This window comes from Danio rerio, chromosome 5, assembly GCF_049306965.1.
Source record: "Danio rerio strain Tuebingen ecotype United States chromosome 5, GRCz12tu, whole genome shotgun sequence".
Classification (NCBI taxonomy): Eukaryota; Metazoa; Chordata; class Actinopteri; order Cypriniformes; family Danionidae; genus Danio; species Danio rerio.
Window position 1 is genome coordinate 23,301,059 of NC_133180.1, and position 20,193 is coordinate 23,321,251.

A 20,193-nucleotide genomic window follows, 5' to 3' on the forward strand; every position below is an offset into this window, starting at 1 on the left:
GTCGTACAGCCCAACCTGCTACCTTCTCTAACTGTTCATTGGCTGGAGTGGGGGTTTCCGGCGTAAAGATTCCTTCTTCCTATTGGTCGATTTCGTGTCAATAAAATGACGTTTGAATATTGCAGTCTTTTATTGGTTGCTGTCGTTTTGAAACCAGTCGCTTAGGCCTTCTACGCCGTTTTACGTAGGAAATGACGAAAAAACAAGCTTGTAAGCGGCGTGGTTTGATTAAACATCAAGAAAAGGATCGAAAGGTGCTGGCGCCGACCAGCGTTTAAACGAGGAAGCGGAATGTTTTACACCATTATGTCTTCATTCATTCTTTTTCCTTCGGCCTCCTTTCCTTAGACCTTTTATTCACCAGGGGTCGCCACAGCGGAATCAGCCGCCAACTTATCCGGCATATGTTTTACGCAGCAGATGCCCTTCCAGCAGCAAATTCTGTTCTGGGAAACACCCATACACACTTATTTACACACATACACTATGGCCAATTTCATTCATTCATTAATTTTTCTTTGGTTAAGTCGCTTTATTCACCAGGGGTCACCACAGCGGAATGAACCGCCAACTTATCCAGCATATGATTTACATAGTGGATGCCCTTACAGCTGCATCCCAGTTCTGGGAAACACCCATACACATGGGAAACCCATGCAAACACCGGGAGGACATGCAAACTCCACAAAGAAATGCCAACTGGCCCAGTCGGGACTCGAATCAGTGACCTTTTTGCTGTGAGGCAAAAGTGCTAACCACTGAGGACTTCTAAAACAAATAATGTGTCTAATAAAACTCATTAAGGATCTTCAAATTGAAAAGCAACCAAAACTAGATATGCTTAAAGAATTAAACTCAACCTTTATGTTGCAATTATCAGTGTATACCCTTTTATGTTTTATTTATACTTTATTTTGAATTTCTACCTTTTTTGTTATAAATGTAGGCCACTAAATAAACTCAAGCAGTTTGCAAATTATTAAATCTGATTTCCAGTGGCCACAGAAATATTCACAGTGATCGTCATTGATCATGATGTTAAACATATTAAATCAGTGGTTCTCAAACTTTTTACATCAAGTACCACCTCAGAAAATAATTGTCTCTTTAAGTACCACTATAATAAGCAGTAGTACAGCACTGCACAGTCTAATACGTGACAGATTAATTATTAATATTAAAAATATTTATTTTAGTCACCCTAAGCATTATAAATAGTTTGAACATTAACACTGTACTGTGCTTATATGTAAAAAACAAACAAACATACAAATAATAATGAAACAACAACTTTGAAATTAAAATGTTTTTAAAAGTTAAAAAAAAAAAAAAACTCCTGTACTTAATTGTAAAGTATTAACATATAGTAGCCAATTCATCAACACCTGGAAATGTTGCCTTGACCATGGAAAAATAAGCTATATGTCATCATATTCATATTTAAATAATTTTTGATAAATTATGAAATATATGTAGCATGTACATATGACATTATTATTCCTCCACATACCACTAGAAGGAAGCCTGCATGCCACTAGTGGTACATGTACCACAGTTTGAGAACCACTGTATTAAATAGTGATGATTATTATTATTATTATGTTAAAAATATTAAAAGTATTAAAGAATGTTTTACAGTAAAATACCATTTCAGTAGTTTAGTGTTAAATTTCATGTTTAATTCATTGAGCTACTTTCAGTTTCTGTGAAATTAAGTGCAATTTAAATGACTAACTATTCTTTTTTTACTAGTTTTACAACCAATATTTAAGTGGACAATGGTGATAAAATAATAAAATGGTTGTATTACTAGATTTTATTGTTACTTTTCTATGTTTAAAAACGGATTCTTTAAAATACTGACATACTGCAGGTAAATAAACAAAAAAAAAAACTCTGTTTATTTTATTTCTTATTTTGTGTTTATTGAGTTAGTCGTCACCATCGTCAGGAAGAATCTATGATTATATCAGCTTAGTTTTTTAATCTTTTCCTATTTCCTTTGATTTTTATATATTATTACACACATTTTGGAAATGTGATCTAATATTACCGAAAGTGAGAACCAATAATAATATTAAACATCAAGAATTTGTAGCTAAGTTGTGTTTACACCTCTTGCATAATGTTTATATACAGGATTTCAGCAGGTTTCACCAACCTAAATTTAAAACTTTTAAGACATTTTTAAGACCAGTATGAATTAAATTTTAGACTCATAAAGTGCTAAAGGTCACGGAAATGGCCTAAATGGAAAAGATTTTTTATTTGCCCTATCAAAAAAATATAGTTATAATGCAATTAATTTAAAAATACAATAATAATTTTATAATACTTTTAAAAATAATTTAGATATTTCTAAGCAAAATATTTTAAATAATGTGTAAAAACAAGCAAACTCTACTTGCATCCACCACCCCCCCCCCCCAACATAAACTTTCTTTAAAAAAAAAAAATTATAATAAAATAAATGTATGCACAACAATACTTCCAGGTCGATGCCCTCAGCAGTAAATACATGGAGCACTTTTACAAAAATGTTATAGTAAGGAAAATAATTAAACCATTCTGGTAAATAGAGTTAAAAATGACCTTTTTACATAAAAAGATTCAGGATTTATTGAGAAAGATTGTTGGTGATTGTATGGTTTTCAATGGCCAGATGGTGTAGCAATACATAAACAAAGGAAAATTAAGACCTGTTCAAAAAAAAGATTTAAGACCTACAACACAATATTTTAATAAATTTAAGACCTTTTAATGCCTAAAACTTTGATTTTAAGATTTAAGACACTTTAAGACCCTGCGAACACCCTGATATTATGCTATAACATAATTAAAGAAAGGAACGTGTTATTATGGGTAAATAGAAATAAAGAAAAAGAACAAGATACAAAATAATCCCTTTAATAAACTGCATTAAAATATTACAGATGTGTGTGTGTATATACACCCCCACACACACTGTCAGAGACATGTCAGGAGGCATCTTATTATGCAAATATGTAAGCATCTTCACCATGTATTAAAAATAAACACAGCAGAACAAATTACTGTCATAAAATCAGTGTGACGATGACCACATCCGATCACAGATCAGTTCGCTATATTGCTCCAAGGCACATGTGGTGTTCAGCTATGCAAATCAGTAATAGGAACAAAATAAGGAGTGTCTGCATCTGCTTCTGCCTGAGATCCCAATTTAAAAATAAGATATTTATGAATTATTGAAGTGACCTTTCAGTTTCCCAAAACATGTCCAATGGGAACCAAACACAGCAGTAGTAGTCAAGTCTCCCAGTCAGACAAAACATCAATTATTAAAATAGACACGTCATGCACTAATAACAGCTCAAATCCCCCAATTCCACATTGTACTCAAACAAATAAGACCTGTTTATTTGGGCTTGACTCTCTTTGCTCCTTGCTTGTAGTCCTCCGGCGTGAGTTTGTACCCCCAGTGCTGTAGAGTCTGTCTGACCACTGGGGAAACAGTAACGTTGTCGTAAGCACAACCGGACCGGACCACTTTCGTGATGAGGTTGTTCCGCCACCGGCCTTTGACTCCTGCACATTTGGACCAGCGACTGATTTGACGAGCATCGTCCTCTGTCCGCCTGCCCTGGTAAAACCTGCACCGAAGCCAAAACATGAATGAATGAAGGTAAACATAAAAGTTTGACCTGAGATTGAATATTTTGATATGTCATTCTGAGCAGGTATAAGGGGAACTGCTCAAGTAAAGAGGCTGAAAGCATTCAAAACTGCATACTTTTCTACTATTTACTACATTAATCTATCGTAGATGAAAAACAGTATGCGATATACAGTACATCAATCACAACATCCCTACTTAAAACTTTAAAAGTGTACCTTTTAAAAAGGTCTAACATTTCAGAAATCCTGGTACTTGTGGGAAAAATACCCAGATGACTTTCTGCTACTGGCAAGATTCTGAATTGCACAAGCTATGGACACTTTGCCATTCCATGATGCCACAGGAAAGGGTTTGTGATAAATGACGTGACGGCATGGCAGATGAACATCTAAATTACATTCATACTGATTCGAGAAAATAGTTGTTTTTAATAGCAGCAGCTGCAAAAACGCCAATATAACTGAGTATTTTCATCCAAAATGAAATTTAGCAGAACTTGAGTGCGCAGATCTTCTTGTGCGCTCTCAAATATATATATATTTATTTAACGAGTATGTCTCCAGGATTTATTAGATTTGCTAAAAATATTTATGAATGTCTCTAATAGACCTACAGTGCGATATTAATGCGTCCTAAAGTAAAGTGAAACGTGTAAGTGTAAACGTGTAACGTGTAAAAGTGTAAACGTGTAAATACGTCGTGTTTGTTGGCCTTACGCATCAAGCACCTGTCAGTCAGCACGTAACCCTAAAGGGTTAAACAAATGACGCACAGCACTACTACAGTTACAGAAAAGTTTGCGCTGTTATAATTCACTTAACTTTTAATACGTTTTGGAGCAATTATTACCCGCTATTAAAAAAATTAATTGTTTTGAATGAGAAGCTGTAATGTAGCCGTGGCAAAATGAATGTAGCGGAAACCATGTGAAATGAGCAATATCACATGAGTAGTAGTGCGATATGGCTGTATATCAGCACTGGTGGGACGCTCGACCTACTGCCTCGTGCCAAGGCATGCCTCAAACCAGTGCTTATATACAACCATATCGCACTGCTACGAGTGTGATATTGCGTTTATACAAAAGTTTAACATCACAATCCTGTATATAAATAAGAAAATCAAACACAGAGAGTCTAAAAACCCTTTTTTTAAGGAACTTCTTTCTTCCGCCATTCATTCACATCTGCAGCTGATGTCAAAACAGCAAAAGCCGTTACTAATTCACCAACGTCACTTTAAGGCCAGTGCTTAAACGACCCTGTCTAAAGTGATGACAAAACTGCTGATTTTTGCACACACTTTAAGATTGTAAGGCTGAATGTGACATGAAATGCCATACATCCACAGAGATATCTTCTTACAGTGTTACCGTCTACAGTACTTCTCTGTTGCAATTGGGATTTCAAAATAATTAACCCTGCAAATAATAACGAATCCACTGACGTTACCAGACTGCTGTTGTGTTTGCGATAAGAAAAAACGCTAAACACATGCAGATTTTGCGTATTTCAATCTGCCAACACAACACACATTCCTGATATGCGAGCAAATCTGTATAAATACAGCACTACAACATACAAAAAGAGAGATCATCTAACCTGCCAACATGTCTCTGAAAACCCAGGAGACCAGGGTGTTGGGGGGTGAGGTTGAGAACAGGATGCAGCGGTTTTGGGCGGCCGCTTCGATCGGGCACTGTACTAAAGTTGGAAACCCAGAGGTGTTTAGTTTCCATACTGTACCAAAGAAAAGGGTGGGTAAAATTATGGGAGTTTTTTTTTAAAAAGAAATAAAAACAGGATGTTTGTGGGAGACTGGTCTGAAATACGGGATACTCCCATGAAAAACGGAAGAGTTGGCAGGTGTGCTTACCAGTTTAATATTGATTTGATCAGCTATAGTTACAAATCAGACTGTTTTATCTTCTAATCGTAAGGGCTTGTTATGCGGTTCTGTCGCCATCTTTTGATATATATTTTTTAAAAAGCACTATTCTTGCAAATAAACTGCATAGTTGCACTCTAAACAGCTACATTATTGACTAAAACACCTCAAAAGTATATTTTGTTGTGTAACAGCAGTATTATTTGTCAAACTGCTTGTTGCTGGCTGTATGTGGGCGGAGTAATACACATAGGGTAAAGAGGCTGTACAGATGCTGATATTACTTAAATATATCACGGCTATCAGATTTGAGATCCAGACAGAACTGTTGTATAAATATAAATATATAGTTTTCTCACTAATTTAGTGCTATTGATTTAGATTTTATCTAATATATGTTTTAAACCCCAAGCCTTTATTGTGAAGTGCTTTGCAGTGGCTCTTACCTGCAGTACCACTGGAACCAGCCGTATGGATCCTGAGGCACAATCCAGCCACTGCTTTCCCACATCTCCAGACTGCCGCCACATTTGACTTTATAGGTGTTCACTTTTTCCCGGTATGTGGATGAAGCCACCTTAAATAAAGCCAAACAACAACACTCTCAATCTAAACAGTGTAAAAGGCACAATTGTACTGCATGCTTAGAGCTGAATCTGCTGTTTGTGTGTGAATGATGTGTTCTGGCTTGTGGTAATCTGCTGTTAACCGCAGTACGTGGCGATCTAGCTGATATCAACTATTCATTCATATTTATCAAGTGCGAATGAGGACTTGTGGCTAAATAAAATTTCATGGTTTCCCTTTTGCGTGAGAGGTCCGTCACATGCTGATAGCCCTGAGTGTCAGGCTGGAGGAATAAAAGCACTAAAAGAACCAGTTAATCTGCTGACATGAAATACTGCATAAAACAACATAAGGCTAAGGCCACATAAAAATAACAGTAGATCAGTAAACACGATAATAATGACAATAAAAACTAAAACACGACAGTTCATGAACTGAGCTGAAAGAGCTCTACTGTGATCCAGATTGAAGATAAAGCAAAGTGAGGCAACTGAATAAACACACAGCTCGACTTCACACATTAAAAGAACATTCAGGTTTTTCATCTCCTACAGGCATTCATTATAAAAATGTAAATTCTGACATAATCGCTTACTATTAAAATGCAATGAAAATGAAAAACACCTGCTCAGGGATTTTTAGTCCATCCAGCCAGTCTTCGGGAAGCTCCTTCCAAACATCTTTATAATGTTTCTCTGTTGAAAAAAAATACTTTGAATATTTGAGTACATAACCAACCTCGCGGACTCCCAAAGGACATACAGAGAAGCTTCATTCTCAGAAATGTATAAAAAAAATAAAATAAAGAGAAGGCTTGTCTTGTGTTGCTCAGCTCTGATCAATTCAAGTCAGAATTATTAGCCCCATTTGAATTTAGTTTTTTCTTTTAAATATTCCCCACATTATGTTTAACAGAGCAAGAAAATATTCACAGTATTTCCAATAAAATATTTTTTTTCTTAATAAAGTCTTATTTGTTTTATTTTAACAAGAATAAAAGCAGTTTTAAATTTTTTAAAAGTAATAATAAGGTCAAAATTATTGGCCCCTTGAAGCTATATATTTTTTCCGATAGTCTACAGAACAAACCTTCATTATACAATGAATTGCCTAATTGCCCTAACCTGCCTAGTTAACCTAATTAACCTAGTTAAGCCTTTAAATGTCATTTTAGGCTGTAAAGAAGTGTGTTCTTAAAATATCTATTATAATATTATCTGGTAATATACCATCATGGCAAGGACAAAATAAATCAGTTATTAGAAATGAGCTATTAAAACTAGTATGTTAAGAAATGTGTTAAAACAAATCTCCGTTAAACAGAAATAAGGGAAAAATAAACAGGGGGGCTAATAATTCTGACTTCAACTGTACATGTACAAAATATTTTATAACTGAAATAACTATAAACACAAAGTAAATTCTTTAATTCTAAGGCTCACTTCCAGCATCTATTAATAGTGATGTATGATATAACTGTATTGACAAATAAAAAGGTTATTTTTAACATTCTCGTTATCAGCCAAAAAATACATTAAAATATCAGATGAAAAGTCATGGATCATTTCCACCAGAATAGCAATTTGTAAATGATTTTCTGAAAAGAAAGATCCAGGTTTTCCTTGCAGTTTCATTACACGTTAATATCCACTGCTGTATGGATATCCGTTATATTAGTGTCCAAAATAAACCTGATTTAACACCCACAAACCGGGATTAAAGCCTCTTCTTTGATAATTGTACTGACATGCGCAAGTAAAGACAGTAAAATTGCTGTAACTCATTACAAACATGCACTTGTCTTGTTGATATGATTATACGCATTACTACAGAGACATAATAATACTGCTGTCAATCAATTCGGTGGGCGGAGAAACCGCACTCCTATGTCACATTGCAGTGGGCCTCAAAACAAGAGGGATTTGGACCTATTTTAGCATCAGGAAATAAAAAAAAAGAAACTCATTGCCTTTTTATCACCCCATTATGACTGTGGACTAGGGTTGTAACGATATGAATTTTTTACGGTATGATAATCGTCTAAAACAATACCACGGTTTGACGGTTTTGCGGTATACGGTATGTTACAAATGTTACAAAATAACAGAACAGTGAAGCAAATTTGACTTTTTCCAAATAATATATTTTTAGTTACTATAAACAACACCACTTACAATGAACAAATAAAAAAATAAGAAAATAATAATGTGTCAAAGTCCAAATAAAGTCCAAATAAACATGGTGCAAATCTTCAGGAAAAAAATAGATATAAATATTTACTATACAATAAATAGTTAAATAACGAAACTAGATTCAATATGGAACATCCTTAGGTTTTATGTGCCAGCTTGGATATGGTTGTCTGTGGATATGGATTTGGATATGGTTGTCTGCAATGCAGACAAACAGCTGCACCTTCATTTGCGTCTTTTGAAAACAGCAAGAGCAGCAGTTCGTCTTTGCTGTGTCACTGTTTTGTCATGTTTCTGTGCTGCTGTGCATGCAAAAGTACTTAGTATGAGAATTATTTTATGCAAAACTTTTTTTTTTGCGTTTTATTTAGCCGCGCATGAATGTACAGCCTATCTCTCATTCCGTGTTGTTCAAAACGCTCGTTGTTGGTCCACAAACAAAAGCGAAACCTATGCTTATTGGTTGTGATATAGTGAGTTTGAACCAATATGGGCATGGAGGAGGGACAATGCATTAATGTATGATGTCTGGTTTGTCCGGAGACACAGTGACGAGCGTTTCTTTGTCAAATCAGCGTTGTCAAATTTTGATGATGTAACCGCACTGATTCCGGAGCCTCTGAAAGTCCGCGAATATTATGTGACACAGCACTGGAAAGCTGAGAATCTTTGAATTGTATGAATCGGATCAGCGGATCAAAAGTTATTAAACATTTAAGAGCAATACTTATTTTTAGCCGCGGACGGCTGTCTCGGTCTTTAAGGGTTAAAACCGTTGATATGCAATTGTTCATGGTATGATAATCGTGCACGTTCAAATCGTGGTAGACCGTCATACCGGTATATTGTTACAACCCTACTGTGGACACACTAAACCTAGACACAGTTCTGTTTAATCAGCTTCTAAAAGATGATTTTCATCATAGGTGACCTTTTAAAATAAAAGGGGTTGTCCAATGAGTACCTACACATAGCAGAGCCTTGCAGCTGCTTCTGTAATTGTTTTGGGTGAGTTGTTCCCAATATTTTCAAATTATTTATTTAAATAAATTTTATTTGTTTGTGTTTGGTTTATCAAGATTTGTATTCATTTGCATATATATCAGCTTCCAGAGTTATCAGTTATATATATCAAATATAACTATAGGAAAAAGATATATTAATGCAAATGTATTACATTTGTAACTGATAAATTTTTTAGTATTGAGTCCAATTCTAGGCAGAACTTTGCGCAAGTACATTTGGAAGCAATTACAGTCTTTTAGGACTCTATCAGCTTTGCACATCTGGGCCACTAGACTTTTTTTTCCAATTTACTGCTGCAGTGCAAACCTGCTCAGGCTTAGTCAGGTTGCTGAGAGATAATAAGTGGATTTTTTAAGTTAACACATAATTGCTTGCCTGAGATAGTGGCTGACTTTGTCACTCGGGTACATTAACATTGTGAGTTTTTAATCCATTAGTTTGTGAAAGTAACATTTAATTTCTACAGATTGTGTAGTTTGCAGCACTTATTTTTTTTCTAGATACAAAAATCTGATTGCCAAAAACAAAAATCAATCGTGGTCTCGTCAGACCACCAGTTCACATAAGCCATTTGGTAAATGTTGGTGAGATGTCATATGACATTTTCAACAGTAGCTTTCTCATGACCAGTCTCACAGAAAAATGACTAGTGACGTGCCTGGTCATTTATTGGAAGCAGAGCCGCTACAATCTCAGCCAATGAAGAAGATAACATGTAGAGAGTTTATCCACCTAACTGTTTTTAACATTATTGATTCACCACAAACTGATCCTACATGATGAGAATTGCAAATACAGGAAACTTGCTTGCAGTTTACCTCTTCATTTACACAATAATGATGTTTTCGGGGGTTTCAAAGTGGAAGTTTTTGAAAAGCCGTTGATGCTATGTTCATGTAAACACTCGAAAACTAGAGTTTTTAAAAGTGGTGATGACAAGCTTGTGCATAGTACACATTTTTAGGAGGTGTGGATTAAAGACAAGTGCAAACAAACACACAGCAATGGTGGAGTGTGTTTTAGGCCCCGTTTACACTAGTGCGTTTTAGTTTTAAAACGGCGTTTTAGATTGAAAACGATCCGCGTCCACACTCGCGTTTTACCCAGCTTTCTGAACAGCTCTCCGTCCACACCAAAACGCTGAAAACGCACATCACGTGACCACACACACACTCTCGGGCAAGCGCTCCAGCATTTCTACCCAGATGAGAGCTCTGCTTGTCGGACTGCTCATCACGCATCTCCCGCTGGGTCTAATCTCACCATATTTGCTGAATGTGATATTTCATTTTTGTTGTTGTCTTTATCTAACGACATAGGCCAATTCCCTGACTTTGGTCATTGGAATCTATTAAGTTACTTGTTCACGGGTAACATGTTTTGGTTAAGCGCAAAGATAAGTTAATGATTAATACAGGTACATTGACTGATCGCTTACCTTTATTTCCTACAATGTATAAACTTATTGTATGTTATACTTTTATAATTATCGATTATTAAAACTGATATCCAGCAAAAGAGAGGGTGCGTTTCGTATTTTCACTGAAATTGAAAGGAGGCAATTGTTATCGGCTCCGTTTAGTTATAAATATCCACACAGTGAAGATGACGCTCATATATGCAGCACGGCGCCTCAACATTTCTGCTGTCTGTTAAGTTGCTAATATTAAAATGAAAATAGGCAGTTCCTTATATCATGTTTTCATTTTATTGTTGAGAAAGTGAAACAACGTAGCCAAGGTGATGTGAATGAAGTTATAAAGTACACTGTTCCCTTTGAAGATTTACCCGTGTCCTCGGTATGTTTTCCATATCAAACTGAGAAGGGGGAGACTGCAGCCTTGATCAAACTTGCGAAGTCTTAACTTACAAGAAGAGGATGCGAGACTGAACTGTGTGTGGGCTACTTAATATTGAGGAAAAGCCCCAATAGCCGCATTTCCACTATCGGGCCAGTGCGAGCCAGGGCTTTAATCGGGCCGGGCCGGGCCAATAGCCCGGGAGGTTGAGAAATGAGGCTGAAATCATGTCGCGTTTCCACTGACGGGCTAATAGCTCACAGCGCGTCACGCAAACACCGCCCACAGAACGTCCCCGAATCAAACGTCACACAACCCGCCCACTTCAGATAAAGCACACCATATAATCATCACGAAACGAAACCATTAAAATGAAGACAACCGAAACAAACAAATGACACGTTACTGTACAGCAGTACATGAAATGTCTATACGCACAGACCTGTGTATTTCCATTCATTACATTTGTTTACTCGCCGAGCGACTGGCATTGTTCATCGACTGCTCTCGCCGAACGCAGGGACCCATCACAGAGAGCGCACACATCCATAATATAAATCCACAGAAATTCTCCTTTATAACTCGATATTGCATGTATTTTATAACATCCTCGTTTTGATAGAAGTCGTGTTAAGTGTTTCAGCATAAGAGCGAGTAGCCTTATAAAATATAGCCATATTTTTGCGCTCGGCAGCTATTCACTAAAGCTCTTCATTTAAAGTTTCATTTATAAATTTAACCACGTCATATAAAAACATAAACAGTTGTTTGAGTAGGCCTATATAGAACCCATTTTGTGTTTGGACTTTCCCCCATATGCGTTTAAAGCAGCAAGCGCTGCGCAGGACTGGGTGACAGAAAAAAAAGGTATAGGAGATTCTGCTTTCACTCACCCAAATAATGCTTTGTTTGCGCGATTTGATTAATATCATCGTATCCAAATACTTTATAAATAATATTTCAAACCTTCTCCGGTGTTAATTGTTTTTATAAAATATCGAAAACCTTTTTTTTTCAGACAGGTCTTTGTAAAATGAAAGTTATAGGCTATATGTGTGGCTTTAAAACGGTTCGATTTATGTGTTGTATATAGGCTACCTACATATAGCTAGCTTTTGTTTATTTTATATTGGTTTATTTATTTAATGTGATTTTATATTTATCCGATATTTGTAATTCTTTAAATTATATTTCATTAAAGCTTAGGCTATTTTATCAGGATATGAAACTATATTGTTTAAAGTCTACGAAAGTGGGCACGCATTTTGTTAAGTTTTATGTCCTTCTGTTTTATTTTTATTGTGTATTATCTCCAAAATAAATAAAGAAAAAAGCCGCTCGCGGCATAACGGAGCTGTGAAGGAGCGCTTTAGCCCGGTCTCACACACACATACAGGCATCTAAACGCGCACAAACACACCTTTTAAACTTGACAAAAACTCTCGAAAACCTTTACTGTCTGCTGTGTTTTTAATATGGTGTAAAGATTATTATGCGTACTGAAACATAAAGGAGGACGCAGCAAAGAACGTCACTATAAATTAAAACTACTTTATTATTTTATGCAGCAGCCTTACATTTAAAAGCGAAACATAAGGGTGATCATACGCAAAAAGACCCCACTATAGGGCTAGATGTTTTCTTTCCCTTATTTCTTTATTTGTTTGGCGCATATACTCATGTGCGATCAGAAAACTGCCCGCCTCTCCTTTCACTCCGCCCTGAAGCCCCAGCTGGCCCTCCTTGGCCCAAGGTATTCGGCGGGCCGAAAAAGGCCGGCCGCTGGCCCCAAGAAAGCCCCGCTTTGGCCCGATCAGTCCCCGGAAGTGACAGTGGAAACCCCACTGGCCTTGGCTCGCCCTGGCTCGCTCGCTTTAGGCGCGATAGTGGAAACGCGGCTAGGCGAACGTTTGCAGCCCCGCCTCCGTTTTCAGATGTCTCCGTCTTTCCCCATCCACACTGAGACGGAGCAGCAGCGTTTTAGAATGAAAACGGCCTCTCCAGCGTTTTCAAAAAGCTCCATTTTCAGCGCTCGAGAACTCCGGCGTAGTGTGGACGGATGGCGTAACCGTAGCAAAACTTATGCGTTTTCAAACTAAAACGCACTAGTGTAAACGGGGCCATAGTGTTGTTGTTCAAGTGTTTGCCAATGCTTCATCCGCAAAGTGTGGATTTACTTCACATTATAGCCAACAATGGAGATGCTTCTTACACACACAGCTCCACACCAAGTGACCAACTGCCCATTATCACTTCTCTATTGTTTACTAACAAGATGACTGTGCAAAATCCAGGCCTGGCATAAGTAATACAGCATTTTTGGATGTGTAGCATGGATTGTTTAGAAAAAGTTAAAATGTTGTGCAAACATGAAACTTTGCAAATTATAGCTATATCATTGTTGTGTAAATGTAGCCTTCATTAACCATTAATGATATTTTAAAACCACTTACTATTAAAGTGGGTGAATACCTATGAAATCAGTTAAATATTAGATGACTTAGATGTGGTAGAATCAAATATTATGTATATTGAATAATGATATTTATGTTTATAGGCACTGTTTTGTATTATTAACATTTAGGCAAAATTGAATTAATAAGTAACAAAATATAGCACACTTCTGTAAACATTGAGACATACTTGTGATACTGGAGTAGATCGGCCTGAAATAGGTGCCCCCAAAACTGCCAGCCTGTAAAACCTCTTTGGGAGTCATGTTAGGTGTGAACTCCGGGTGGTCTGAAGTAACAGAAGATATACAAATTTACAATATTACTTAAATGAATAAACGATTGAAGGAAATAATTAAAAAACGTGTATTACTTCACCTTTAAAAAGAAGTTGTCCTTTTTCATTTCTCTTTATTTGCTTTTTGCCACCATCGGAGCTGCTTTTCTTATCATTCTCAGTCCATTCTGTTGAGTGGGCAGATTTACTTATTTTCCCTTTGTCCTTGTCTTTGCCAGAGAGCTTCACTTTGGTTTTTGTAGAGTCAGCTTTACCACCAATAGCTGAAGATCAAAGTAAAAAGCATTAGAAACACAATCTCCTAAAAAAAAACTAATGCTGCTGACCCAAAAAAGCCTTAATCTAGAGTTAAAAAATGCCTCGAGTAAAATATGTAATATATGAGAATAAAATTTGTTCAGTTAACCTCGTGAGAAGATTTCTAGAATGCATATTTAATATTCAATAATACCCATACAAGATTATATTGTTTAATGTGAATAACGTTTATTTATTGTTATGTTTTACATTGTTTCATGCATTTAAAACATCTCCCACTAACCAAGGTTTTGAATGAGAAAATAATAATAATAATTAAAATATGTGTGAGATCAATAAATGTAAGAAAGACTGTCCAACAGTCAACAGTCAACTTGCACTTTTCACATTTGAATCCCAAAGCAAATGGTGCAGTGGATACAGAGGGTGGACAATGCCAAAAGTCTTTAATTAAATTACTTGAAATTCCCCACATGCACAATGAGATCATTTTAACACAGCCGTTTTGAAAGTGTTACTTTATTATGAATCTGATTTTTTCCCCCACATGTGACTCTGCTAAGGACAGTGTGAACAGCCCAAACCGTATGGAATCTGATCTTTTTAGTTCAGATTTGTGCCATTTTCATATGTAGTATTAAATCAGACACAGATCTGATGTTTTGCAATGCGATCGCAGTATGAACGGTTTCATGTAACTTTTACATAATCTTTAGGCTACGGTCACACTGCAAGGCTTAGAGCTCAAATCTGTTTTTTGTTTTTTTTTGCATAGCTGTTCACACTTGCTGTTATAAATTTGGCCAGCATCAGATTTGCAGTGTGAACAGATCATGGTCCTAAACTGACCCGCATGCGCAAAAGTACAGTTAAAAACAACACAAAATGTTTACTTATGCACACAGTGTTTATACTGTTTGACGTCAGCATGCTGTCATATTATGGTTAATATGATTATTGCCCTTTTCAGACAACCATGGTGTATTTTATGAACTGTAAAGAGTTGTTCTGCTACTACCAATGTGTATTTTGGCATTTAAAACCTAAAATAAGTTTCTTGTGATAGAAAGCACTGATCAATTGTGATTTATGAAAATCGCGGTGCTGAGCAGCCGCAGACTAAACATCAAAGGTGGAGTTAGTTTATCTCTGTTTGCAGAGTTATTTCATTTTACTTCGTTATAAACAACAGGCATGTGCAGAAGGGGGCTTTGGGTGCTTGAGCACTTGCCCTTTTTTTCTCTCGGAGAGAAAGTTCATCCTTTGCGCAAGGATCCCCTATCCACAACACTCCTCTACGGCTTTGCGATCAACCCGTGCCCCAATCGTTAACAAGCACTAGTTTTGCCATCAAAAAATTTTTTCAACATGAACAACCGACTTTCTGTGGTAAAGTAATTGCCATGTGTGCTATTCTACTGCTGCTGAGGAGGAGATGATGTTTGCAGGACAGAATGATGACGCATGTCGCTTAAAGATTATGTAAAAGTCACATGAAATCCAACATAACCGTTCACACTGCAGTCACATTGCAAAACATCAGATTTGTAACCGATTTAATACTACATATAAAAATATCACAAATCTGAACTGAAAAGATCAGATTCTATGGGGTTTGGGCTGTTTACACTGTCATTACTTGAGTCAAATGAGATCAGATTGACATGCGTCATCATTCTGTTGAAAAAATCAGAAAAAATCCTAGAGGAAACACTGTAGTACAAGCATTTTGTGCATAATAAGACATTTTGTGTTGTCTTTAACTGCGGGTCAGTTTAGGACCATGATCTGTTTACATTGCAAATCTGATATGTGAACAGCTATGCAAAAACTGAGAAAGAATTCAGATTTTAGCACTAAGCCTTGCAGTGTAAACGCAGCCATAAATGTCTGATGATTCTAAAGGGGTACCAAGAGGCATGTGTACTTTGGTTCTAAGGGTCAAACAGCAAAAAATAAGGTCAAGAATCTTGGTGTTATTCAAGAGTCAGACATGAGTTTCCGTAATCATGTCAAAGGAGTAAGTAAATCAGCAAACTAGCATCTCAAAAACATTGCAAGAATTAGACACTTTGTTTCCAGTGAGGACTTATAGAAACTTGTTCATGCTTTTATCCCCAGCAGGATGGATTACTGTAATGGGATGCTCACCGGCCTTCTTAAAAAGATAGTCAGACAGATGCAGCTCATCCAGACTTGCTGCTGCCAGGATTCTGACCAGAACCAGAAAACCAGAGCACATCACACCTGTCCTCAGATCTTTACACTGGCTCCCAGTTACATTGAGAATGAATTTAAAGTATTATTACTTTTCTATAAATTACTAAAGGACCTCAATATATTACAGATATGCTCACTGAATACAAAACTAACAGATCACTCAGATCTCTAGGATCAAGTAAATAAGAAACTCCAAGAGTTCAGTCAAAGCAGGGTGAATCCGCCTTCAGCCACTGCGCCCCCCGCTGCTGGAATCAGCTTCCAGTTTCCAGCTTCTGAGTGAGCACTGTGCTACGTCCGACAAAAAAAAAAAAAAGAATCAGAATCAAGTCAAGTTTGGATATATATATATATATATATATATATATATATATATATATATATATATATATATATATATATATATATATATATATATATATATATATCCCAACATATCATTGCACTACATATGCAAATATAATGCCAAATAGAGCAGTTTCATTGGCTGTTCAGCTTGTTGACATGTTTACATGGTCAGATTTCACATGTTATGTTTTTTGGCACCAATCGTTCTCCATATTTAACTATAATTGTGGCATGTGGATGGAATCAAATGGCTCCATTGTACAGATTGGATCATTTTCCTTTTACTTAAATAATGGCCAACTATTAAGTGCTTCACATTGTCATGATTGTCCATCGTTATGATTGGCTGATTAGCCTGTCAACGTTATAATACATGCTTCTCATGCATGCAATCAGTGGTTAAATCAAAGTGTAGATCTGTAGAGAACATAATGGAAGTTTCTGGATTAGTGGCCAATGTCATAACATTTTTTATACTGTTTTCCACAATATCAGCCGATTGGCTAACATCACTGCAACTATTGTTTTAGGGCCAAGGTCAGATAAAGGGCATAATTAGTTCAGCATGATTTAAAAACATCCTTCTTTTTGAAACAAGTCCAAAAATTGTGAAATGCCCATTTTTGTTCTGAAAAGACATCACATCTTGTAAATTGATTTCAAGGCACATACTTATTACAAAGTAAACAACCCACAAAGTAAAAATTTATTTTGGTCATGTCAGAATTAAATTACCTGAGTTGTCTTGAAATGCTTGCGACTCTACAAGGTTTGGAGAATGATTGAACTTGAGTGAGTGAGCACTACTCGTGTAGGTACTACATTTGGATTTGAACACTTGTTTGAAAAGTGTGTTCTATATTGTATGAATGTGGGTAATATGAAAAGAATTTGGACATACTACATCCATAATGTAATAACTATCACATGGTCCAGCCATGTTAGTTACGTTGTTTTACTCCCATTTATAAATTGACTCCTGTGGCCTTGTTGGATAGTAAATAGTGTCCATTGAGCACTTCAGAATCTTGCCATTAGGTCACCTGGGTGCTTTTTCCTACTTTTTCTTGTTTGTTTGTTTTAAAGCTATGAATCCAGACATACTATTCAGCTTACATACAGCATATTACGATAGTATGTGATTTCGGACATCAGATTGGTAAAATTAAAAGTGCATCTGTGGCCATCATTAAACTTGTGGGGTTTAGAGGCTATGTACAAAATCAGTCATTTAGGGTTAGGGTTAATTAACCTACTCTTAATAAGTACCAATTAAACACTAATAAAGTAGGACGTTTATTGTATGTGAGATATATTGTGTCTAATCTTTCTAAAAGAGGGTTTATAGTTGCTGTGGTAATATACATATAACGTTATATGTGGTAATTTTCTGTACAATGTTGTATAAGTTATTATATAACAATACAACACGTTACGGTAGTAAAAAATTAAGTTCTCTACAGTTTTTATTACAGTAGGATATTTACCTAACGTTAAGTATAATAGGCTAAAACCACATTTATCATAATAGTTTTAAAAAGCTGTAGCATCTACTAAATTGCTGTAACGTTAGTAAATGGCCGTTTTTACCACTAAACGATTGCTAGTCACTAGATAGACAGACAGACAGACAGACAGACAGACAGACAGACAGAGAGATAGACAGATAGATAGATAGATAGATAGATAGATAGATAGATAGATAGATAGATAGATAGATAGATAGATAGATAGATAGATAGATAGATAGATAGATAGATAGATAGATAGATAGATAGATAGATAGATAGATAGATAGATACCGTCGTGTTTCTGAACTGCGCGGCTCTTTTCCTCGCTTTTGTCTTTTATTTTCTGTTTCTTCATCGCGGGCGACTTTGAATCACCCGTACAGGTTTTTCTTTTCATCTTCTTTCTGTGTCTCTCATCTTCGTCGCTCATTGTTGAATGACTTTGTAAGTTCGCTGAAGCAGGCTGGTTTAACAAGAACTGCGTTGTACAGACACAATGGCCCTTTGCTTAGAAAAATACTTCACGTAACACACAATCAAACTACATAAACAGTTTTGCCTTGACTACCGCCGCCAATTCCTTGTTTACGCAACACGCTAAACTGCGCATGCTCACGTGGTGAGTGAGAGGCTTGCCCAATGAGGGCTTGCCTGCATGACTAACAAAACGTAACATAACATAACATAACATAACATAACATAACATAACATAACATAACATAACATAACATAACATAACATAACATAACATAACATAGAAACCCCCTAAATTATTTGTGAAAACGCCTGTTTCCTAATGAAAGCGTTCTTAATTCTTTGTATCTTTCAGGGGAAGATGCTGAAATCTATTTCTTTAAGCCACACAGTGAGCTACATACTGTAATTTCTCAGTTTATCTGGATTTACTAAATGTAGCTACGTTTCTGAGTATGTTATAAAGTATTATATATGTATTCTACGTTTTTATTGATTTAATAACATTTATTTCAAATTTAAAATAATAAAAAAGATTAAGAACAGTAGGTTAAAATAATATGTTTTAAAAATAAATGTCATAAGATTGATTGTTTTGTATTTTCAATACTTGTCATCTATCTATCTATCTATCTATCTATCTATCTATCTATCTATCTATCTATCTATCTATCTATCTATCTATCTATCTATCTATCTATCTATCTATCTATCTATCTATCTATCTATCCATCCATCCATCCATCCATCCATCCATCCATCCATCCATCCATCCATCCATCCATCCATCCATCCATCCATCCATCCATCCATCCATCCATCTATCTATCTATCTATCTATCTATCTATCTATCTATCTATCTATCTATATGTCTATCTGGTTTCTCTTGCTTCTTTGTTTAAATTGACATTTATGTATCATGTTCACGCCAAGAGACTTCTTCAATAAACTCGGCTATTTTTACTGCGTAGGCAGTGGATGCCGCTCACACTTGGCAGCTTGGCAATATTTCTGATGTTGGCCCTTTCTGACCTCTTCACTTTTTTCTGAGGACTTGAGTTCCACTTCTGAGCTGAGTTTTGGGTATACTGTAAGTTTTATTGCATCTTTGCTGGTGGATAACTTATTCCAGCGTTGCTTGGGCTAAACTTGTTGGGTATTTTCTGTTGTTGTACATCAGATATATGATGCTGTAAAGACAAACATTGTCACAAATATGCAGAAACTTGTTTGGGCATTACCTTTAAAGGGCATCTTCATCAACTTCTAAAGCATTAAACCTACTAGACTGGTAAGTATTCCCATAAATTGTAGCCGTGCATTCATCCATCCTTACACTTATTTTAAATTGTGGGTCAAATATAGACAAACAGTTGGGTTAAATATGTAATTTCGTTTGAATTTAAAACATGTACCAAATAGTTGGATTTGTTAATATTTGACCCAATGGTATGAAACCTTGTCCCAACCCAGATTCCACTCCATAATAAATGTGTTGATT

General features: G+C 36.0%; 1 protein-coding gene across 1 annotated transcript; it reads right to left on the reverse strand.

The window, feature by feature from the left end:
• Nucleotides 1-2,889: 2,889 nt before the first annotated feature.
• On the reverse strand, nt 2,890-18,747 carry zgc:113208 (the record flags this gene model as incomplete). Its single annotated transcript, NM_001017892.1, is given in 6 exon segments — nt 2,890-3,632; nt 5,992-6,122; nt 6,737-6,807; nt 13,773-13,871; nt 13,961-14,143; nt 18,509-18,747. Coding segments are annotated over 6 exon segments (858 nt in total). The 3' UTR covers nt 2,890-3,397.
• Between the last annotated feature and the right edge of the window lie 1,446 nt (nt 18,748-20,193).